At 38.1% G+C, this 20,728-nt stretch overlaps 1 protein-coding gene across 3 annotated transcripts in view; it reads right to left on the bottom strand.

Moving 5' to 3' along the window:
* Positions 1 to 8,368: 8,368 nt before the first annotated feature.
* The window catches only part of atg16l1 (ATG16 autophagy related 16-like 1 (S. cerevisiae)), a 73,253-nt gene continuing 60,893 nt past the window's right edge, over positions 8,369 to 20,728 (bottom strand). For all 3 annotated transcript variants that reach the window (XM_051923581.1, XM_028794801.2, XM_028794800.2), the window contains 3 exons: positions 20,093 to 20,140; positions 14,802 to 14,903; positions 8,369 to 11,017 (listed from right to left, as the gene is read on the bottom strand). In XM_051923581.1, coding sequence (XP_051779541.1) covers positions 10,924 to 11,017; positions 14,802 to 14,903; positions 20,093 to 20,140 — 244 coding nt within the window. In that variant the 3' untranslated portion in view covers positions 8,369 to 10,923. The remainder of the gene's footprint in view (positions 11,018 to 14,801; positions 14,904 to 20,092; positions 20,141 to 20,728) is intronic.

The raw sequence follows: 20,728 nt of genomic DNA on the forward strand, positions 1-20,728 counted from the left end.
TGCTTCCCAAAATGTCTGCAGGTTAAAGTGGATTGGGATCACACAGAATTCCTCGTGTCAGCAGAAGAAAGGTTGAGCCGCTTTACCAGAGATTTGTCTTTCCAGATGGACTAATCCTATCAATCAGTGCCCTTAAGCAGTCAGTGTCCTGCATTAGTGCAAACCTAAACCTCGGTGCTGACTCGAGTAATATGGTGTAAGTTTGAGGCCACTAGACAGGATAGGGTCACATAAGGGACCCATAAAAGAGGGCACGGATGGACATCCTCCACTCCTTTTGGAGTTAACAGGGTGTCTCATCATCTGTGTTGTTGGAGGAATGGACTGGATGAGCTTGTTTCCCTTCAAATAGCACATAAATGAAATCTGATACAGTGTCTCCATTAACACTCACCCCTATTGCCTGATAAACTGCTTGGTAAATTTCAGTATTTATCATGGTGCTCTAATACTGGTCACCCAACCACAGTCTACAGTGTATGTGAAGATTTTTTTTTTTGCAAATTCCATATCATTTATGAAGAAGTTCACCCAGGAGGAAAAAAAGCAAAATCTGCTGGTTAGCCTCATCACAAGGCAATACACCTTTTAGGGGAACACCACAAACATCTACCGCTACTATTGTTCTTGTAATTCCTATATAAACTGCTCAAAAAAATTAAAGGAACACTTTGAAAATGCATCAGATCTCAACAGGAAAAAATATTCTGCTGGATATCTATACTTCTATTGACTGGGTAATGTGTTATGAATGAAAGGAGGCCACATCGTTTGAAATGAAATGAAAATTATCAACATAACAGAGGGCTGAATTCAAAGACACCCCAAAAATCAAAGTGAAAAATGATGCAGCAGGCTAGTCCAGTTTGCCGAAATTTCATTGCAGCAACTCAAAATCATACTCAGTAGTTTGTATGGCCCCCACCTTCTTGTATGCATGCCTGACAACGTGGGGGGGGGGGGGTATATGCTCCTAATGAGACGACAGATGGTGTCCTGGGGATCTCCTCCCAGATCTGGACCAGGGCATCGCTGACCTCCTGCACAGTCTGAGGTGCAACCTGGCGGCGTTGGATGGACTGAAACATAATGTCCCAGAGGTGTTCTATTGGATTTAGGTCAGGCGAGCGTCGGGGCCAGTCAATGGTATCAATTTCTTCATCCTCCAGGAACTGCCTACATACTCTCGCCACATGAGGCCAGGCATTGTCGTGCACCAGGAGGAACCCAGGACCCACTGCACCAGCATAGGGTCTGACAATAGGTCAAGGATTTCATCCCGATACCTAAGGGCAGTCAAGATGCTGTTGTCTAGCCTGTAGAGGTCTGTGTGTCCCTCCATGGATATGTGTGGAAAACCATCACTGACCCTACACCAAACCGGTCATGCTGAACGATGTTACAGGCAGCATAATATTCTCCACGGCTTCTCCAGACCCTTTCATGTATGTCACATGTGCTCAGGGTGAACCTGCTCTCATCTGTGAAAAGCACAGGGTGCCAGTGGTAGACCTGCCAATTCTGGCATTCTATGGTAAATGCCAATCGAGCTCCATGGTGCCAGGCAGTGAGCACAGGGTCCCCTAGAGCAGTGGTCCCCAACCTTTTTGACAGCAAGGACCACTTTATTAGATGCAAATTTTTCCACGGACCGGTTGGGGGGGGGGGGGGGGGGGTTGGGGGGGGGCAGTTTTATACACAATTTACATAACATTTCTATTATTATTAAAGTTATTAAGCAGTTCGCATACGTTTGCAATCTGAGATTTTTCTTCCTTTTTTGCATATAACAAAGACATGCCTTGCATTTGCCATTCCAACAGATTGCACATCACAGACATTAACACTGCTATCTTTTTTTCGTGTCTGCCGTTTCTACAGGAGGGTGACAATGAGTTAAATTCCAATGGATGTTTTTCAAATGTTGACAAGTAATAAGCAAAAGGAATCACTGAAAACCACAGACAACAAAAACAGCAAAAAAAAACAGTACGAGGAAAGTTCGAAGAAAGAGATTTTTTTACAATGTTTCTGTTTGGGGATCGTTGTGCAAACGTGCACAACTGATCATGCGACCACAGATCTAACTGCTCTGTGGATGATTCGTTCAAGCATTTCAAGGTCACTTCGTTGTAATGAAAGCATCTGTTGAATGTACTTCGTAGTAACGTGATTTCTATAGACTCATGTCATATGGGGAAACTGTCGGGACCATAAAAATACATTGTTGTAATACTCTCTCACCTCGGTCTCTCTCCTCTCTCTGCACCGCTGCAAAGCCCCGCCCGCCAAGCGTTCTGAAAAGTCTGAGTTAGTCGCCGTTGCCGGCAGTTCTCTCGCGGCCCAGCTGTCAGACGGCTGCGGACCGGGGGTTGGGGACCCCTGCCCTAGAGGACGTCGGGCCCTCAGGCCACCCTCATGAAGTCTGTTTCTGATTGTTTGGTCAGAGACATTCACACCAGTGGCCTGTTGGAGGTTTGTAGGGCTCTGTCATTGCTCATCCTGTTCCTGTTTGCCTGTCTCCTGGAATCTCCTCCATGCCCCTGAGACTGTGCTGGGAGACACAGCGAACCTTCTGGCAATGGCACATATTGATGTGCCATCCTGGAGACGTTGGATTACCTGTGCAACCTCTGTAGGGTCCAGGTATCGCCTCATGCTACCAGTAGTGACACTGACCGTAGCCAAATGCAAAACTAGTGAAAAAACAGTCAGAAAAGATGAGGAGGGAAAAATGACAGTGGCCTCCACCTGTTAAACCATTCCTGTTTTGGGGGTTATCTCATTATTGCCCCACTAGTGCACCTGTTGTTAATTTCATTAACACCAAAGGAGCTGAAACTGATTAACAACCCCCTATGCTACTTAACTGACCAGATCAATAGCCCAGAAGTTTCATTGACTTGATGCTAAACTCTGATTAAAATGTGTTCCTTTAATTTTTATGAGCAGTATATACAGTAATTAATTTAAATGGGAGCAAATCCAAAAGAACGAGGATAAAAGAAACAACCTTTTGTGAAAAACTAACAGTCAGAAAAGGAGGTTATGCTCCAAGTCTTCTATCCAGCAAAAGAGCTAGAATTGTATGGATAAGGTTCTTATCAACTTGTACCACCATGGGTCACTTAGAAAGGGAGTTTAGGATTTCTGCCTCTTGGCACACTGGTGTCCCATTAACTACAATTAGTTGCAGTTACAACAACGACATTCAAAGCAGTCAGTCAGTCATTATCCAACCCGCTATATCCTAACACAGGGGCACGGGGGTCTGTTGGAGCCAATCCCAGCCAACACAGGGCTCAAGGCAGGACAAAACTCCGGGCAGCATGCCAATCTACTGCAGGGCTCACACACACACTAGGGGCAATTTAGGATCACCAATGCACCTAACCTGCATGTCTTTGGACTGTGGGAGGAAACCGGAGCACCCGGAGGAAACCCACGCAGACACAAGGAGAACATGCAAACTCAAAGCAGGGAGGACCTGGGAAGCAAACCCAGGTTCAAAGCAGTTTGGGTGTCAATTGAATTAGTTGTTCTTGTTATCAAATGCACCATTAAAAGCCAATCATGCCTTGTATTGTCCATCTCCAACCCATATAACACAGCTGGTCTCACTACCATCCTGTAGACCTTCCCTTTCACTCTTGCTGATACCCGTCTGTCATAAATTACTCATGTCACTATTCTCCACCCATTCCACTGACCTCTCTGTCATTTACACACATGTATTCTGTCTTGTTCCTACTGACCTTCATTCCCCTCCTCTCTAGAGCATATCTCCACCTCTCCAGGGTCTCCTCAACCTGCTCCCTACTATCGCTACAGATCACAATGTCATCAGCAAACATCATAGTCCATGGGGACTCCTGTCTAATCTCGTCTGTCAACCTGTCCATCACCATCACAAATAAGAAAGGGCTCAGAGCCGATCCCTGATGTAATCCCACCTCCACGTTGAATGCATCCGTCACTCGTACCGCAGACCTCACCACTGTCATACTTCCCTCATACATATCCTGTACAACTCTTACGTACTTCTCTGCCACTCCCAACTTCCTCATACAATACCACAGCTCCTCTCGAGGCTTTCTTCAGGTCCACAAAGACGCAATGCAACTCCTTCTGGCCTTCTCTAAACTTCTCCATCAACATCCTCAGAGCAAACATTGCACCTGTGGAGATCTTTCTTGGCATGAAACCATACTGCTGCTCACTAATCATCACCTCACTTCTTAACTTAGCTTCTACTACTCTTTCCCATAACTTCATGCTGTGGCTCATCAATTTGATCTCCCAGTAGTTACTACAGTCCTGCACATCCCCCTTATTCTTAAATATCGGCACCAGTACACTTCTTCTCCACTCCTCAGGCATCCTCTCACTTTCCAAGATTCCATTAAACAATCTGGTTAAAAACTCCACTGCCATCTCTCCTAAACACCTCCATGCTTCCATAGGTATGTCATCTGGACCAACGGCCTTTCCATTTTCATCCTCTTCATAGCTGTCCTTCCTTCCTCCTTGCTAGTCCGTTGCACTTCCTGATTCACTATCTCCACATCACCTAACCTCTTCTCTCTCTCTCTCGTTCTCTTCATTCATCAGCCTCTCAAAGTACTCTTTCCATCTGCTCAACACACTCTCCTCGCTTGTGAGTACATTTCCATCTTTGATCTTTATCACCCTAACCTGCTGCAGCTTGGTCCCTGTCTAGCCAATCGGTACAGGTCCTTTTCTCCCTCTTTAGTGTCCAACCTCTCATATGCCTTTTCTTTAACCTTCCGCCACCTCTCTCTTCAACTTGCACCTTACCTCCTTGTACTCTTGTCTACTTTCTGCATCTCTCTGACTATCCCATTTCTTCTTTGCCATCCTCTTTCTCTTAATACTCTCCTGTACTTTCCCATTCAACCGCCAGGTTTCCTTTTGCTCCTTCCTCTGTCCAGATGTCATGCCAAGCACCCTTCTTGCTGTCACCCTTACTACATCTGCTGTAGTTGCCCAACTGTCTGGTAATTCTTCACTGCCATCCAGTGCCTGTCTCACCTCCTCCCTAAACTCAACCTAGCAATCTTCCTTTATCAACTTTCACCATTTGATCGTTGGCTCTGCCCTCACTCTCATCCTCTTCTTGATCTCCAACATCATCCTACAGACCACCATCCTATGCTGCTTAACTACAATTTCCCCTGCCACCACTTTGCAGTCTTCAATCTCCTTCAGATTAACTCTTCTGCATAGGATGTAATCTACCTATGTGCATCTTCCTCCTCCTCCTTCTTAAAATACATATTTACCACAACCACATCCATCATTTTCACCAAAATCCACTATCACCTGACCTTCTTCATTCCTCTCATTGACACCATACCTACCCATCACCTCCTCATCTCCTGTGTTCCCTTCACCAACACCCATCCATCCATCCATTTTCATCCATTGAAATCTGCTCCAATCACCATTTTCTGTTCCTTGGGTACTCTGTTCATCACTTCATCCAACTCACTTTTAATGGAGAAGTAGTGGTGGCAAGGAATCCCTTTTCAGTTTTCACGCAGGCAACATCATGTTGACATCCACTGCCATCTTCCTCTAAAGAACGAAACCTCCAACATGTGGGTGCTGTGGCCATGTGGGCAACATGCAGAAATTCTGCATATCAGGCATGAGAACTGGGAACATCAGGAAGGCGAGGCAGGTGGGGAAAAAAAAAAAATCAACATGCTCGACCGTTTGCGGCAGTGTCAGGTCCATAACAGTCTCAAGAGCCCAGAGACCCAATCGGGCATGGCAGCTGGTAACCATAAGGCAAACTGGAACTGGTCATTACTGCCACCAACCAACCTGGATTGGTGAAAGCCTTAATTGATACAGCATCAATAATGCAGCCTGACATGGTAACCGAGGGCCCATGATCGTCTGCCACCCAGGCACTTTTTTCCCCCACAGCTACCGGGTAAGTGGCTGCCATGAAAGGAGAAGTAAACATAAATCTCCAAATCTGTGAGTAAAATACTATTTTTAGAAATCCACATTTACACTAAATCTTATTGTTAATTAAACCTGTTAATTCCATGGCTTGTTGCTGCTCTCATTGTGTAACAGCACACATTTCCAAAACTGTTGATTTTCTAAGAACACTATTAAAGTGTTTTGGAGACCTGAACAAATCCTTGTTCCTGAGACTTTCATCTTTCTTTATTTTCAGATACTGGACACAGTCTGCTGGTCATGTTTTTGCTCATTTTATACCTCATTATTGTCTGGCTGCTAATTAAGGAAAAACAAACAATTAAGGGGTTCAAGTCAAGTCAATTAAAATTAATTCAAAAGAAGTTAATTAGCAGCAAAAACCATCACTAATTAAGAACAGGGTTAGAATAAAAACCTGAAGCCACTGGGGCCCTTCAGGACTGGAGTTGGTGACCCCTGCTTTAACCAATCAGTGTTGTTCACACAGGTGTCTCGTCTGCTCATTGTTAAATGTCTTTATTAAGACACAATTAAGGAAGCCAACTGCACAGAGTCAAAATTATTAGGAAAACCACAAAGAGAGTTAAGCATTTAAAAGATATAGGAAATATTTCTAAATTCCTTAGTAATTTACAAAAAAAAAAAAAAAAACCTGCTGTGCTTTTCTGAATACAAAATAATAGAAAGTCAAAAATGGCAGCTAAGTAAATGAGATCAATTAGAGATTAAATGACCGATTGTGATACTTGCAGCCACATTAAGGTCCGCGTTTGAGAGCCACTGCCACAGTAAAGAGATGACCAATAATTTAATTGTTGATTGGCAGGCATTTGGGCTCCCAACCATTCAACAAACAGAAACATAGACCACTGTACTGTTTATATCAGTAAATGAATGTAGTAAAAAACAAATTACAATTCTATCATTATTACTAGTAGGTTGAACTAAATCAATCAAGAACCCCTATTTAGCTGAGATGCTCATATTGCCTTAGTAGCCAATACTTTTAATTAAATGTGAAATATTAAACAATGTTTAAAAGTATTCTGTGGCAGCTATCTGTCTCCTTCTTGAGACAGAGACATCATTGGAATCCTGCTCAAACCCAAATTCTTTACAGCAGCTTATTTTCACTTTTTCAACTTGGGTCATTATAAACAGTCAATGTCCATTGTAATTACAGGTTAGTAACAGGTGTGTGCCGAGCTGCACAAATAAATGCAAGTGGACACTGGAGACCTACAGTATTTAATGCCTGGTGTACATGTAATCTGATTAAATGATATGTAGCTACAATTGATATATGACACAAACATTAAAGGGGGTTTTTATGAAATGTGTGTAACATGGTTTGAATTTTGCCGAGGAAGGTCGTTTACAAAAGGACCAAGGACCAGATATAGCCCATGGGGAGTTTGACATTTCTCGTCTAGGGGAATGCAGTACCACAAGACAAGAACGGAGAGCAATAAAAGAGAACCATTTACCTGAAACCAAAATAAAAAGAATACATATTAAAGAATATGATGCCTTGGGGGTAGCAAATGCTTGGTTTTAAAAAAAAAAAAACTTTGCAAAGAAGAGAATGTATGGAACACTCTCACAAACCTTTCAGTTAATAGTATATTCTGATGAATGCTACAGAAGAAATAGATCATTATCCTTTTAACGATAGCTAGATACTTTCAGCTAACTAACAAACAAGTGGAATACATATTGTTTGAAAATGGGTGGAACAACAAAAATCTAATTTTTTCAAAAAGACAAATGAGTTATAAGCAGGCAGACTGCACATTTCTGTGAGTAGAAAATTCACTTCTCCCACCTTTTGCCCAGATTTACAGTGTTCAGGGCCGGGGTAAACCCCAAAGTTACAAGTCCAAAACAGGATACTTCAAGCTTAGACTCAGTACAATCGTAGCTTATTTTGAAACATTTGTTACACAGAAATGAGCAATTTGGCAAATGTCAACACTGAAAACAAATGCTAACACCATGGGAAAAAGAGTACTTTTTTGAAATATTTTATTTATTACATCAATTTTTATATAAAAAAACGTTAAAATATACACATATGTACATATTATACTTTTTTGTTACACAGTGACAGAGAGGCAAGACAGCTAAACCTAGTTTAATCCACAATGCAACATCAGTACCAACTCCCACCACGTTTCTTTATGTAATATGTAAGCAACAGACTGCTTAATGGAGAACATGCAACCTTCCAATCTTGCACTCTTAACAAGGCTGTATAAAGCACTAAGAAGTATATTTAAGTTGTGTTTTAATTTGCACTTAGTATACAAAACTTAAAAATACTGGTGTATTTTGAGATTTTTTATTTGTGGAAACGCCATCATTTAAGATTGTGACAGACACCCCCCCCCCCCCAAACAAATACAAATCACAAGACTTGATTTTCTAACAAAAGTAGCTAAACGTTGTTTAATCCATTTAACTGATCAGCAAATTATAGATTTCCATGGGTGAACTACAGCAGGGTTGTGATAAGTTTGAAACAGTTACACATGAATTGAAACTGTATGTGAAGGATTCAGTTATGGTCACACAAACCTTTTCTGTGATTATACACTTGTGTATAAAGGTTTATACATTCACAGTCAAAGCATTGACTTTAATGATTCTCCATTAGAAAAGCTGCTAACTCTACCTCTATACAGTATAATTCTAACATCCATTCATTTTTAAAACTGGTCTGTCCCAGTTCCAGGGTGCAAAGGCCACTCTCTATCCCAGCAGCACTGGACATAAGGGGAGATTCAGCCTACTGTTGAGTACAATCAACCACTGATAAAGACAATTTTAACATGAAATCTGCAAATTTCAATGACATTTTTACAGACTCAAAATAATTATTTAAAAACAAAAGAAAAAAAAAACCTAAATATATCTCCTGTGGAAAAAAGTAGGCATCTGGTTCATTAGGACTTTGTAACACATTTGACAGAAGTAGCAGCTTTCATACATTCTCTTTTGAAAAAAAAGCAATTCTGTTCTTGCTTTTGGAATTACTTCCTGCATATTACAGGATTGTCCTAGCTAGAAAATACTGGACTTTTTCTTGAAACGCTTGTCTTTTTTGTTAAACATACATTTTTCAGTTCTGATACAATATTGCAATTTATGGTTCCAAAGTCCAAACCACTCAAGCTTTCAGCTTATAAAGGTTTACAATGAGGTCAAAGAAGGAATTTCCATTTGGCAGCTCTGCCTTGAAAATGATTGCTAGGTAAATCGCATTGCATTGTGAAAATTTTCAGGTAGATTCATCTAAGAGTTTCAAATTTTTGCAATTCAACTCATTAAACTTCTGTTTCTTGATCATATTTATACTGTTATCTAGTTTTGTAAAAAAACAATTAGTTATTTTCAAATCATCACACAAGTGCTCTTCTAAGCTTTGGATAGAAATAGTCCAATTTCAATTTTTCTAATGGTTTAACTATGAAAATATCATTTTTCTAATTACTCAGTCCATAAATGTGAACTAATGGGCTTGTTAGAAAGTGAGTGTAACCTTCAATTAATGCAATATTATATTTCCTTTCATTATTTTGAGTCTGTAAAAGACGGACAATTTATTAAAACGTGTAAGTGGAGTTAATTTCTATAATGAAAAGGCTATGTCCGTTTATGTTTACTTAGGATAGTGATTCTTAAAGCTTGTCCAAGGACCTACTGTGGCTGCTTGTGTGCATCCAAATCAATGGATTTATTAGATGCCAGTCCCTTAATTGTCTTTATTCAGTACTAAACTGCTTGATCCAATCAATCTGTTGGCAAACTTAAAATTACCAATATTTTGAACTTTATTCTTTTCAAACAGCTATATTTCTAATGGACAGGAGTCAACTCACTGATCCCTACCCCCTTTACTTCATTTACCAGTTATGATTGAGCTTACTAACTGCTAACCACAGAGTACCTAACAATGACATGCACACAACAAGGTAACAAGCAGTGGAACAGTTACTTTGGAAGATCTTTAATCTTAATGTATCCAACATTAAAAAAGAAAAATTTTAAAACCCTGCCTGAATAAAAAATAAATAACACCATATACCTTAACAGGCAAAGTTGAGTAGTCCATGTATTTCACTTCCTCTCAGGGGTAAAAATAAACACTGGTTAAAATCTGATAGAGCAGGAACATCATGTCTAACCCAATAGGTTAATGCCTTGCATTGCTCTCTATTTAATAAATTCAATGGAGTGATAACAGTCAGCAACCACAGTGGACCCTTGGGGGTAGTTTTATGAATTTAACAGATGAATTAAAACATACACTTTGACCAGTCATGGTCAAAATTTCTCCCAAAGCTGTAAATGACACTGATCAAGAAACATAACCTTTTAAATGAAGAACTGAATAATTAATTTCTCAGAGTGGGACTAGACATGATAAAAACTTACTGAATGCTTGATAAAGACAGGAGGGGTCATTATTGTAGTGATAAGTCTGAAATTATTCAAGTTATATGAAGATGACCTCTCTTTATTGCACTTTATAGCTAACCATTTAACATAATTTCCTCTCATTCAAGACCACCTAGACATTTTGCTAAACACAGAGTTCCTGCCTCTCAGATTTTTTACGCACACACAGCTATTGTCAACGCAGTACTCATTCAAAACATTACACCACTCATTCTCAAATTATATTATTTTCTGAAAATTAAAAAAAAAAAAATTATATATATTTATATATAAACATTGGAAAGATTTCCATAGTCAGCAGCTTGCTGGGAGAGGAGATCCTTCAAGGAAATTTTCTGGGGAGTAAAGCAGGCAGTCCCCATATCTTTAAGGCTATCAAAGTGCATGCAGGGGAGCAACTTCATGTTTTATCCTTTGTCCACCTGGTTGCTGTATACAATGTTGCTCAATTTCAAACAGCTTTTGGAAGTGACTTGGCCACAGTTAAAGATCTGACCACAGTACTGCTTTATTACCCTTTTCCACACTGACTACATACGTCCCTGATGGAGACCAGGCTACAGCATTGACACATGAGCTGAAATGGAGAAAGAAAAGAAGTTAGCTTAAGTTGACCATGTGGTAAAGGGGTGTACATCTGATTTTGACAGGTTCAAGAGAAGAAATTCACCTTCAATCTGTTAACCATTTCTGATCTAAACTGTAAACACAGCTACACTTAAAATGCAGAAAGTATGTTTCTGATGAAAGGGCTCAAAAACATAAAACATTTTAAAACGTTTTGTTTAAAACGTTTTGGTGTTAATTTTGTCTACTAGTGGCTAAAAACAGTTGTACATACAGTAAAATAGAGTGCCACTTTAATTAGTACATCCACCAAACATTATCGAGTCTAATAAAATGTGCTACTGTATGGTATTACTGATCTGTTATCTATTAATTGTAAGGAAATGCAAATTTTGTAGGAATACAAAATTTGATCACATTTCATAATCAACAGTCAACCTCATTTGATTGATTTATAACCTGTAGTCTATAAATAGAGACACTTGGTTTAATACCACAGAAGTTAATGCAAGAATATTTTCTTTTTTTACAGAAAGTTTTATTAATGTATTATGTATACAAAACGAAAAAGAAGTCCAAGGGTGTGGGTACGAAGGGATAAGGTGAATTACATGGTAAGCTGTGTGTTTGGGATACCACCGATTTCATCTGGTAGTCCACAATAGCTACATAGGTGAGGTTTACCTCACAGCTGTGAGCCCAATCAAAAATGCAGTTCAGAGTTTGGGCTTATGCCACATTCTCATTTTATTTAACAGACAGGAAAGGAGCTTTATTTATTTAAAAAAAATAAATAAATAAAGTGCTCTTTCTATATTTGCAGCATAAGCTAGTTTGAATGTTCAAAAGGTAAAATTTACAAAAAAAAAAAGTGCATTCCTCGCAAAACATTGATAGAAAATTCATATTAACAAAATGACGTGGGAAGTAACACCCAAAAATACCAGAGCACAAAAATGAAGCATAATCATCAGAGGAAAGCTGTTTTTCAGCCCATTCATCTATCAGGCAATTTCTTTTTTCTTTACAGTTGCTGACAATCCCTCAAAATGGACTGTGGTAATCTGGATTAATATAATTGATCAGATGCTGAAACTGTACACAACCTCTAAATCAGTGTTTCTCAATCAGTGAATTCTGACACAGTACTGGGTCAAGAGCTGCTGCAATTGGTTTGTGAGTTGGTATTGTTTTAATAGTAGTGGGATTGTGCTTGATTCCCATCCCCCCTATAATGATCGCACTGTAAACAACAAGTGGGGAATGATGATTGAGCTAATATCACCAAGGGGAAAGGTAAGTCACGAAGACACTTTCAAAGGAAAATGTGGGTAATGACAACAAAAAGTTGGGAAAACTTTTTAAAAAATTCCTGACTATGCTACTATGGCAGATTGCTACAGTGCCCACAACAGCAACATGCTTTTTTTCCAGCATGGTAATGTATTGTTAACATTGTGCTTCAGCACTTCAGAACACTATGCAGCAATCACCACCATCCGGTTGAAATGCTGAAAATTTGAGATATGTTTAGCATGTTCACTTTTGTTGAACATCTGTTTTTCTTTATAGATAGAAGATCTTATTCACCGTCATCAAGGACTAACATAACGGAATATGTCAAAGTCTTTATCAGGCATTGCAATGCAGCAATTTCCTATCTCAACTGTAATGGTACATTCAATAACACAGTATAATAGTTTAAACTGTAATGCAAGTTAAACATGAAAAACTCCTTAAAAATAAATTTAAAAAACATTTTTATAAATGTAATGCTTTTCAATGATTACGTATGAAAGATATCCTAAAAAAAGTAGACACTCTGCATACTCAGTTATATACTGTTCCTACTGGTTTTAGAATGCAACAAAATTCTGACTTTGATTAAAACACAATATCCTATCCCCTACTCAAATGATATGAACAACAAAAATCAATAAAAATGGGTGTATTCACACCTCTGGCTTTCATATTTCATTCAAATACAATATTAAGTATGAGATTGGGATGGTTTTGCTACTGAAGTATATAAAATAAAAATTAAAGGACATGCAAAATTTCAATTTTTAACATTGAAAAAACTGGCTATTGTACTATTTGTTAGGCTTTTAGTGGCACACAAGGTCTTCTCTGGGGTGGAGGAAGACTAATAGAGATGCAAAAAAGTTTGTTGCTCCAAAACTGGTTTAACTAGTGTGAACTCCAATTCAATTAATTTTCAATCAAACCTGGAACAATGAATGACATGCAAAAACATACAGCACTGGACATCACCCTTAAAAGGTAAATGTACAAAATTCCCTGCTTGATGCTTAACCTAGGCAAGACACGCCCCACAAGACTATTGCGCATGCATGGTGTTTTGTTCCTGAATTGTAACATACTCACAGTCTCTGCCTGCTTGTTTGCGTTTTTCAAGTTATAGTTTGCTGCTACCTTTTGTAACTGTGTTGTGTGTTACTGACAAAGTGGTTTCCTTTTTTGCAGTATTCAATGTAGCTTAATATCTTAGCTAATACTATAACATAGTAATTTTCAGTGCAAATATACAAAAGCGCTATTATGGCTATGTTTGCTGTTTATGAATGAACATATTGTTAAATTTGTGCACTGTTGACCTTTAAGGAGAGATGCACTGTACTTTACTTCGATCCAAGACGTTAAAATGTCGATTTTTGCAGTATTGAAAGTTTTTTTTTTTTTTTTTTTGGTAAACGAATGCCTGGGCATTATGCTGTACTTTATTCTGGTTAATAGTGCCACCTACTGGTTTGATTAAACAACACGAAAAGTTGAGGAATTGATGTTTAGCATTGCTCTTCCTGAATACTATGTAATAATGTTCCAGTTTGACATTATGTTCATATATGTATTCCATTTGTATCTGTGTACTTATTGTATTCATTTATTTCTGTTTAGATACCACACATGCACTTACATATACATATCTGTTAAAGTACTTGAAGCAAGCTGGAAAAGGGTGTTATCTACTCTGGTGTAGCTGCGGTTATTTCTAGCCAAAAAATTAGGCCAGCAAGTGTACAATCAGGACAGTAACAAACAGTTTTACTGTGAGGGACAGGTGTACATCTGTGCCAAAGTAAATTAACATTAAGCAGTTAGTAAACTGGACCTGCTTTTTCATGAACAACAGTGTCAGGTAAACTTCTAGCTTTTATACATTTTTAATTTAGTGGGAGACAAGCAGCCCTGAGTTGCCTCATAGTAGTTTAGCTAACTTTCACCCAGAGTTGTGCATTTCAGCAAGAGGGGAGCATATTGAAATCACACAAATTCCAAAAGAGAAACTAAAACCAAACATGTTGTAAATTAAGAAAACCGGCAAAGACATCTAAATTAACAGGTGAGCCAGCCTCCTCTTTGTTAAAGACTTGACACATCAATCTTGATTTCCCTCTTTAATGTTGACATATAAGCAGTTATCATATATGTATAATGCTCATTTTAATCAATAAATAGTACTGTTCCGTTTCTTAAAAGAAATGCGGTTCAGTTACTTTGATATACTGTACATCCAATGGTCAGGAACACCCTTCTACAGAAAAATGTCAGGAAAAAAGACTGAGGGACCTTACTGAATTGTGTACTTAATAACTTGGACAGCCACATCTACATAATGCAAATTGATGAGAATAATAATATTTTGGACGCATTTTTAAAATACCAGACTCTGACAAAGCAAAATCAAAGTCAAATAGAAAAAAAAAAAAAACACAAGAAGGTATTTCAATCCAATATTTTATCTGCTTATCTGTATATTTCTAATGCATTACCTGTGGTGTTTTCCTAATACCTTCTCCACTTTTCCTGTCAGAACATTCCATACATACAACGTCCCATCAGCAGAGCCTGCTGCTACATAACCACCATCAGGGCTGGAGGAAGAACATGAAAGCCAATGAAGAGAGACACATAATTAGCACTCGAAATGAAAAATCATGTTCAATTTTCTTCTTTTTAAAGAATGTTAGTGTGCAGGATATATGAGGGACGTTCAAAAAGTTTCAGTATTTTGACATTTTCATTGGAAACAGTGAAGGTGGTGGGAGTAGTAATTGGTTGTGTCTGATAGTGTCACGTGACTAGTTCTGTCTGGCAAGCTCGCTGCCCTTGCAGTTTAGTATAAGAGTTGTCACCCTGTGGTAAAGATAGATGCAAAACTTTGCACCAAAGAGGAACAGCATTCGGTCATAAGCCTTTTATGGGCAAAAGGTGTGCCGGGATCACAAATTCATCTCTGCATGTGTGCTCAGTATGGGGATAAAGTTCTCTCTATCTATGAGTGGATTGAAATGTTAGAAAATGGCCATACTAATGTGATGGATGCAGAGCACTCTGGACGTCCAGCTACAGCAACGATGATGTGAAAGCAGTGGTGCATCAGTGGCTACATGCTCAACCAAAACCATTTTTTTCTGATGCCATTAAAAAGTTGGTACAACATGAGGAAAATTGCATCGCAAACGAAGTTGACTATGTAGAAAAGTGATGTAATTTGTTTTTGAAATTCTTAATAGAGTTAAAAAAAAAAAAGTGCAGAAACATTTTGAATGTCCCTTGTATTGACAACATGATACATTTTAGATAGTATTTCCATAAAAGTTCTCTCATTACATGCAGCATTAAAAAAAAAAAAAGGAAAAGCGTTACTTGCCCTGCATTTGGTTTAACACTAGAATCCCTGAAGCCTACGAAAAAAGTTGTAATTCTGGGCCACCTTAAATTCCTTTGCACCTCCGCATCAGCATGTGTCTTCCAAACGTGTTGATCGGCATTGGCAGTAGGCAGCTTGCTCACTCATCCCCCCACCGAGGTTCATTGTCCTTTTTTTTTTATTACTAAATTACTAAAAATTATTTTAGTAATTTTCATTGTAATCATTCCATACAAATAGATCAATTTATAACCCAACGAAATTGAAGACAAATCAAACCCCACCCCTGAGAAGGAGAGCTCAGCTAAAAGAAAATTGCTTAGGGCTTTTTAATAAAGCAACATTAAACAAAAGAAAGGGAGAAGTAAATATATATGTAAATATGAGATGGAGAAGGGAATTAAATGCAGTAATAGTTATTTCTCTTATTCTAAAATAATATTGATTAAATCCTGCCAGGTTTTGAAAAAATTTTGTATAGATCCTCTAACTGAGAATTTGATTATTTCCAATTTCAAATAATATAAAACGTCGGTTTCCCACTGACTTATCAGAGGAGAATTAGGATTCTTCCAATTTAACAAAATAAGTCTGTGTGCCAAAAGTGTAGTGAATGCAATCACCGTTTGCTTGTCCTTCTCCAATTCAAGTCCATCTGGAAGAACACCGAACACAGCTGTTAATGGGTTAGGAGGGATTGTGACCCCAAGGCTGTCTGAAAGGCACTTAAAATTTTTTGTCCAAAATGATGTTAGTTTGGTGCAGGCCCAGAACATGTGACCCAGTGAGGCAGGAGCTTGGTTGTAGCGTTCGCAGGTTGGATCCTGCCCTGGAAACATTTTGGACAGTTTTAAGCGAGACAGAGGAGCTCGATATATAATTTTTAGTTGAATAATTCTATGCTTTGCGCATACAGAACTCGAGTGAATTCTCTGCTTTGCTACCTTCCACTCCTTTTCTGATATATTGATTAAGAGATCTTCTCCCCACTGTCCTCTTGGATCTTTGAAAGGTAGGGACTCTAATAAGATTTTATATAATGCGGAAATAGTGTTTAATTCCTCGAAATTGAGCAGTATTTTTTTCAGCATTGTTGAGGGTGCGAGGTGGGGGAAATCGGGCAATTTCTGTCTAACAAAATTTCTAGTTTGAAGATAGTGAAAGAAATGTGTAGCTGGGAGGTTGAATTTTGAACGTAATTGTTCAAAAGATGTAAATATGTTGTCTATATAAAGATCTCTGAGCATTTTAATCCCAAAACTTTTCCAGGTATTAAAAACTGGATATACTTGCGAAGGATGAAAGAGGTGGTTCTCTTGCAGAGGTGCCACTGATAGAAAGCATTTTAAGATGGAAAATCTTTTAAGTTGGTTCCATATTCTGAGTGAGTAAAGCACAATTGGGTTATTAGTATATTTGCGATAACTTGCATTTATTGGAGAGCAGAGCAAGGAGTACAAAGAAGTACTACAGGATTTTAATTCTATTGCGGACCAAGCCTGTGTATGTTCATTTATTTGTGTCCAGGTTTTTATGGCTTGTATGTTTGCTGCCCAGTAATAAAACTGAAAATTAGGTAAAGCCATGCCACCTTCTGCCTGAGGTCTTTGTAGGGTCGCTCTTCGGATACGTGGGTGTTTTGAGTTCCAAATGAATGTGGTTATTGTTGAATCTGTTTAAAAAACGATTTATTGACATATATTGGAATGTTTTGAAATAAAAAGCTTAGGAAGGATATTCATCTTAACAATGTTAATTCTTCCGGCTAGAGTGAGATGAAGAGTTGACCATCTATGCAAGTCTTGCTTAATTTTTTCCATACAGACGGCAAAATTTTGTTGATAAAGAGCTTTATGTTTACTTGTGATATTTACCCCTAGGTATTTAAACTGATCTGCTATGGTAAAAGGTAGGGTGTCTAATCTAATATTATATGCTTGTGAATTCATCTTTTGAAATTGTGTTTTCTGGGTCTGATATATACAAGACCATATCATCTGCATATAGAGAAATTTTCTGTTCCAGTCTTTCTCGGACAATCCCCTTTATCTGATAAGAATTTCAGCAGTGAACCGCCAGTGGTTCAATAGCGATTGCAAACAACAGTGGCGACAAGGGACATCCTTGTCTGGTACCACGTTCTAGTTTAAAGTACTCTGAGCAAATGTTATTAATACAAACTGAAGCTTCTGGATTGGTATACAGTAGTTTGATCCATGCACAAATATTCGGGCCAAACCCAAATTTCTCCAATGCGGTGAAAAGGTAGTTCCATTCAATCATATCAAATGCTTTTTCTGCGTCTAATGATAGTAATAGCTCTGGGGTGTTTAATGTTATATATTCACCAGCAAAATCAAACAAGCGTCGGAGATTGGAAGATAGGTGTCAGCCTTTGATAAATCCAGTTTGATCCTGTGATATTATCGAGGGCAGCACTTTCTCCATCCTTCTAGCTAGGATTTTTGAGAGTATCTTAACATCATTATTCAGGAGTGAAATTGGTCTGTATGATGCACATTGTAACAAGTCCTTATTTTGTTTAGGAAAGACAGTGATTAATGCTTGTCGAAATGTCTGAGGTAGTATTTGGTTGTCTGTAGCTTCTGTAAATTTTGCCAATGGGGGGAGCTAGCTGAGTGGAGAATTTCTTATAAAATTCTACGGGGTAGCCATCAGGGCCTGCTAATTTCCCGCTTTGTAGTGACTTTATAGCGTCTAGTAATTCTGTTAGCGTTAGAGGTTTATCCAGTTCCTCAGCACTTAAAGCATCTATTTGTGGTATCTGTGATGTATCCAGAAATGCATTAGATTGTGTGTTGTCTTCTTTGGGCTCAATAGAATATAAAGACTTATAATAATCTCTAAATGTGTGCATTATATTTTTATGGTCAAGAATTTCTTCTCCATTCTTGTTGGTGATTACTGGTATTGCATTGCGAACTTCTTGTTTGTGAATTTGTTGAGCTAAAAGCTTATTAGCTTTTTCTCCGTGTTCATAGTAATGATGTCTAGACTTCATCTATTCTACTAATTTCACTTCTTACCTCTGACACTTTCTTGGTTTCTAATTTATTTCTGTGGGAAAGATATGAAATAATCTGTCCTCTTAAGAAGGCCTTTAGAGTTTCCCAGAGTGTTCCTGCAGAAACCTCTGTGGACGTGTTTGTCTCTAGGAAGTAGCTGATTTGTTTGGATAGAAATTCTGTGCAGTTCTCGTCTGCCAATAAAAGAGGGTTAAGACGCCATCTACGAGGTGAGTGTGAGGGGCTTAATGATTTTAGCTCCAAGACTAGAGGGGCATGGTCAGAGATAACAATTGTGTCATATTTGCATGATTTAATTGTAGGCAGGAAATTATTATCTATAAAAAAATAATCAATTCTTGAGTAGTTATAATGCACTGGTGAGTAGAACAAATATGTTCTTGAGTTTGGGTTAAGAAACCTCCAGGGGTCTGATAAGTTGTGATCATTTAAAAACTGTGTAATTGTCTTTGCAGTATTAGATGTCGTCCCCCCTGTCACAGAAGTCCTATCTAAGAGTGGATTTAGAACACAATTAAAGTCCCCAGCCATTATAATTTTATGAGTGTTCACCTTGGGAATGGATGCAAATAGATTTTGCATGAATTCCTTATCATCAACATTGGGTGCATAAACATTTACCAAAATCATTTTACTGTTATATAAGTTGCCCATGACCATCACATATCTCCCTTCAGGGTCCGATACTACATCTGATGCTACAAATGGAACTGTTCTGTGTATGAGAATTCCCACCCCTCTAGGTTTCTTTATAAAGCTAGAATGGAACATTTGGCCAGTCCATTCTTTTTGTAGTCTGAACTGATCCTTGGTTAGTAAGTGGGTCTCCTGTAAAAATACTATTTTAGCGTTTAAGCCTGTTAGGTGAGAGCATACTTTCTTTCTCTTTAATTCGTGATTCAGGCCTTTCACATTTCAGCTCACAAAGTTAACTTTCCCATCATGGAGACATTGATTCTGAGTTTTTAATGTCATTTTATAGTTTTAATTGGTAATGAGGCAGTTTTAATCTTAGTTTCAAGATTCCCCGTTACTGCACTTTAGCCTGTTGTTGCATTGATATTTATAAGGATTACAAGAATAGATTAGCTATAACCTGCTCTCCTTCTCTCCCCCCTTTATCCCCCACCCCCATTTTGCCTCCCCACATGAGGCTAGGAATTTAAGGTGGCCTTTAATATTAACTTTTTTCATAGGTATCAAGGATTCTAGTGTTAATTCTTCCATTTTCAGTGGGTACATAAACACCTTAGTGGGTATTTTGTGGTCTTCCACAGCATTAACATTAGGACTACTTTTAAAACCTTTTTTTTTTTTTTTTTTAAGATTTGTTAAAAAACAAAGGACCAAAATTTATAATTACCTAAATGTCACTCTTGTCCAGTCAGAGCCACATTTGAACCCTTGAACACTGTAAAAGCCGAAATGAAATCATCAGTCAGGAAAGAAAATCCACAGAGAATCATGCTACTATTGTCTCAACAGTGATGTTGGATTGTGTCTTTCACCGTGCTTCATGACATACCACACATACAACACATTTTGACAGTATAAATTGTATTAGCATTATGTTTATTATTCTTTATTATTATTATTAGTAGTAGTATCATTATTATACTTTCTACACTTCTGACTTTGTACTTTAAGTGTTTTCACATTTTAGAGTAGAAAGATCAGATTTAATAAATGTTATTTTTCAAGCCAAAAAATACAAAGCTTTTTCCATGTTTTTTTCAGAAAAAAATGTAACGTGAAGGAAACTACAATCAATATATCAATTTATAATCCCAAAATTAATCAGCAATATACACTGAAGTCCCTATACCTGCATAATTTCTTATGTGAAATGTAGGTATGAGTGACATTCCTTGCACAAGATTTTCGTAGAATTGACCATATTTTAAATCAGTAAACACTTAAGCACACCTTATCAAAATATTTTAATGAATAAAATGCAGCATAATCGCAATGCATCTTACTACAGGACAGCAAACAGAAT

Source organism: Erpetoichthys calabaricus, chromosome 2 (genome assembly GCF_900747795.2).
Source record: "Erpetoichthys calabaricus chromosome 2, fErpCal1.3, whole genome shotgun sequence".
NCBI lineage: Eukaryota > Metazoa > Chordata > Cladistia > Polypteriformes > Polypteridae > Erpetoichthys > Erpetoichthys calabaricus.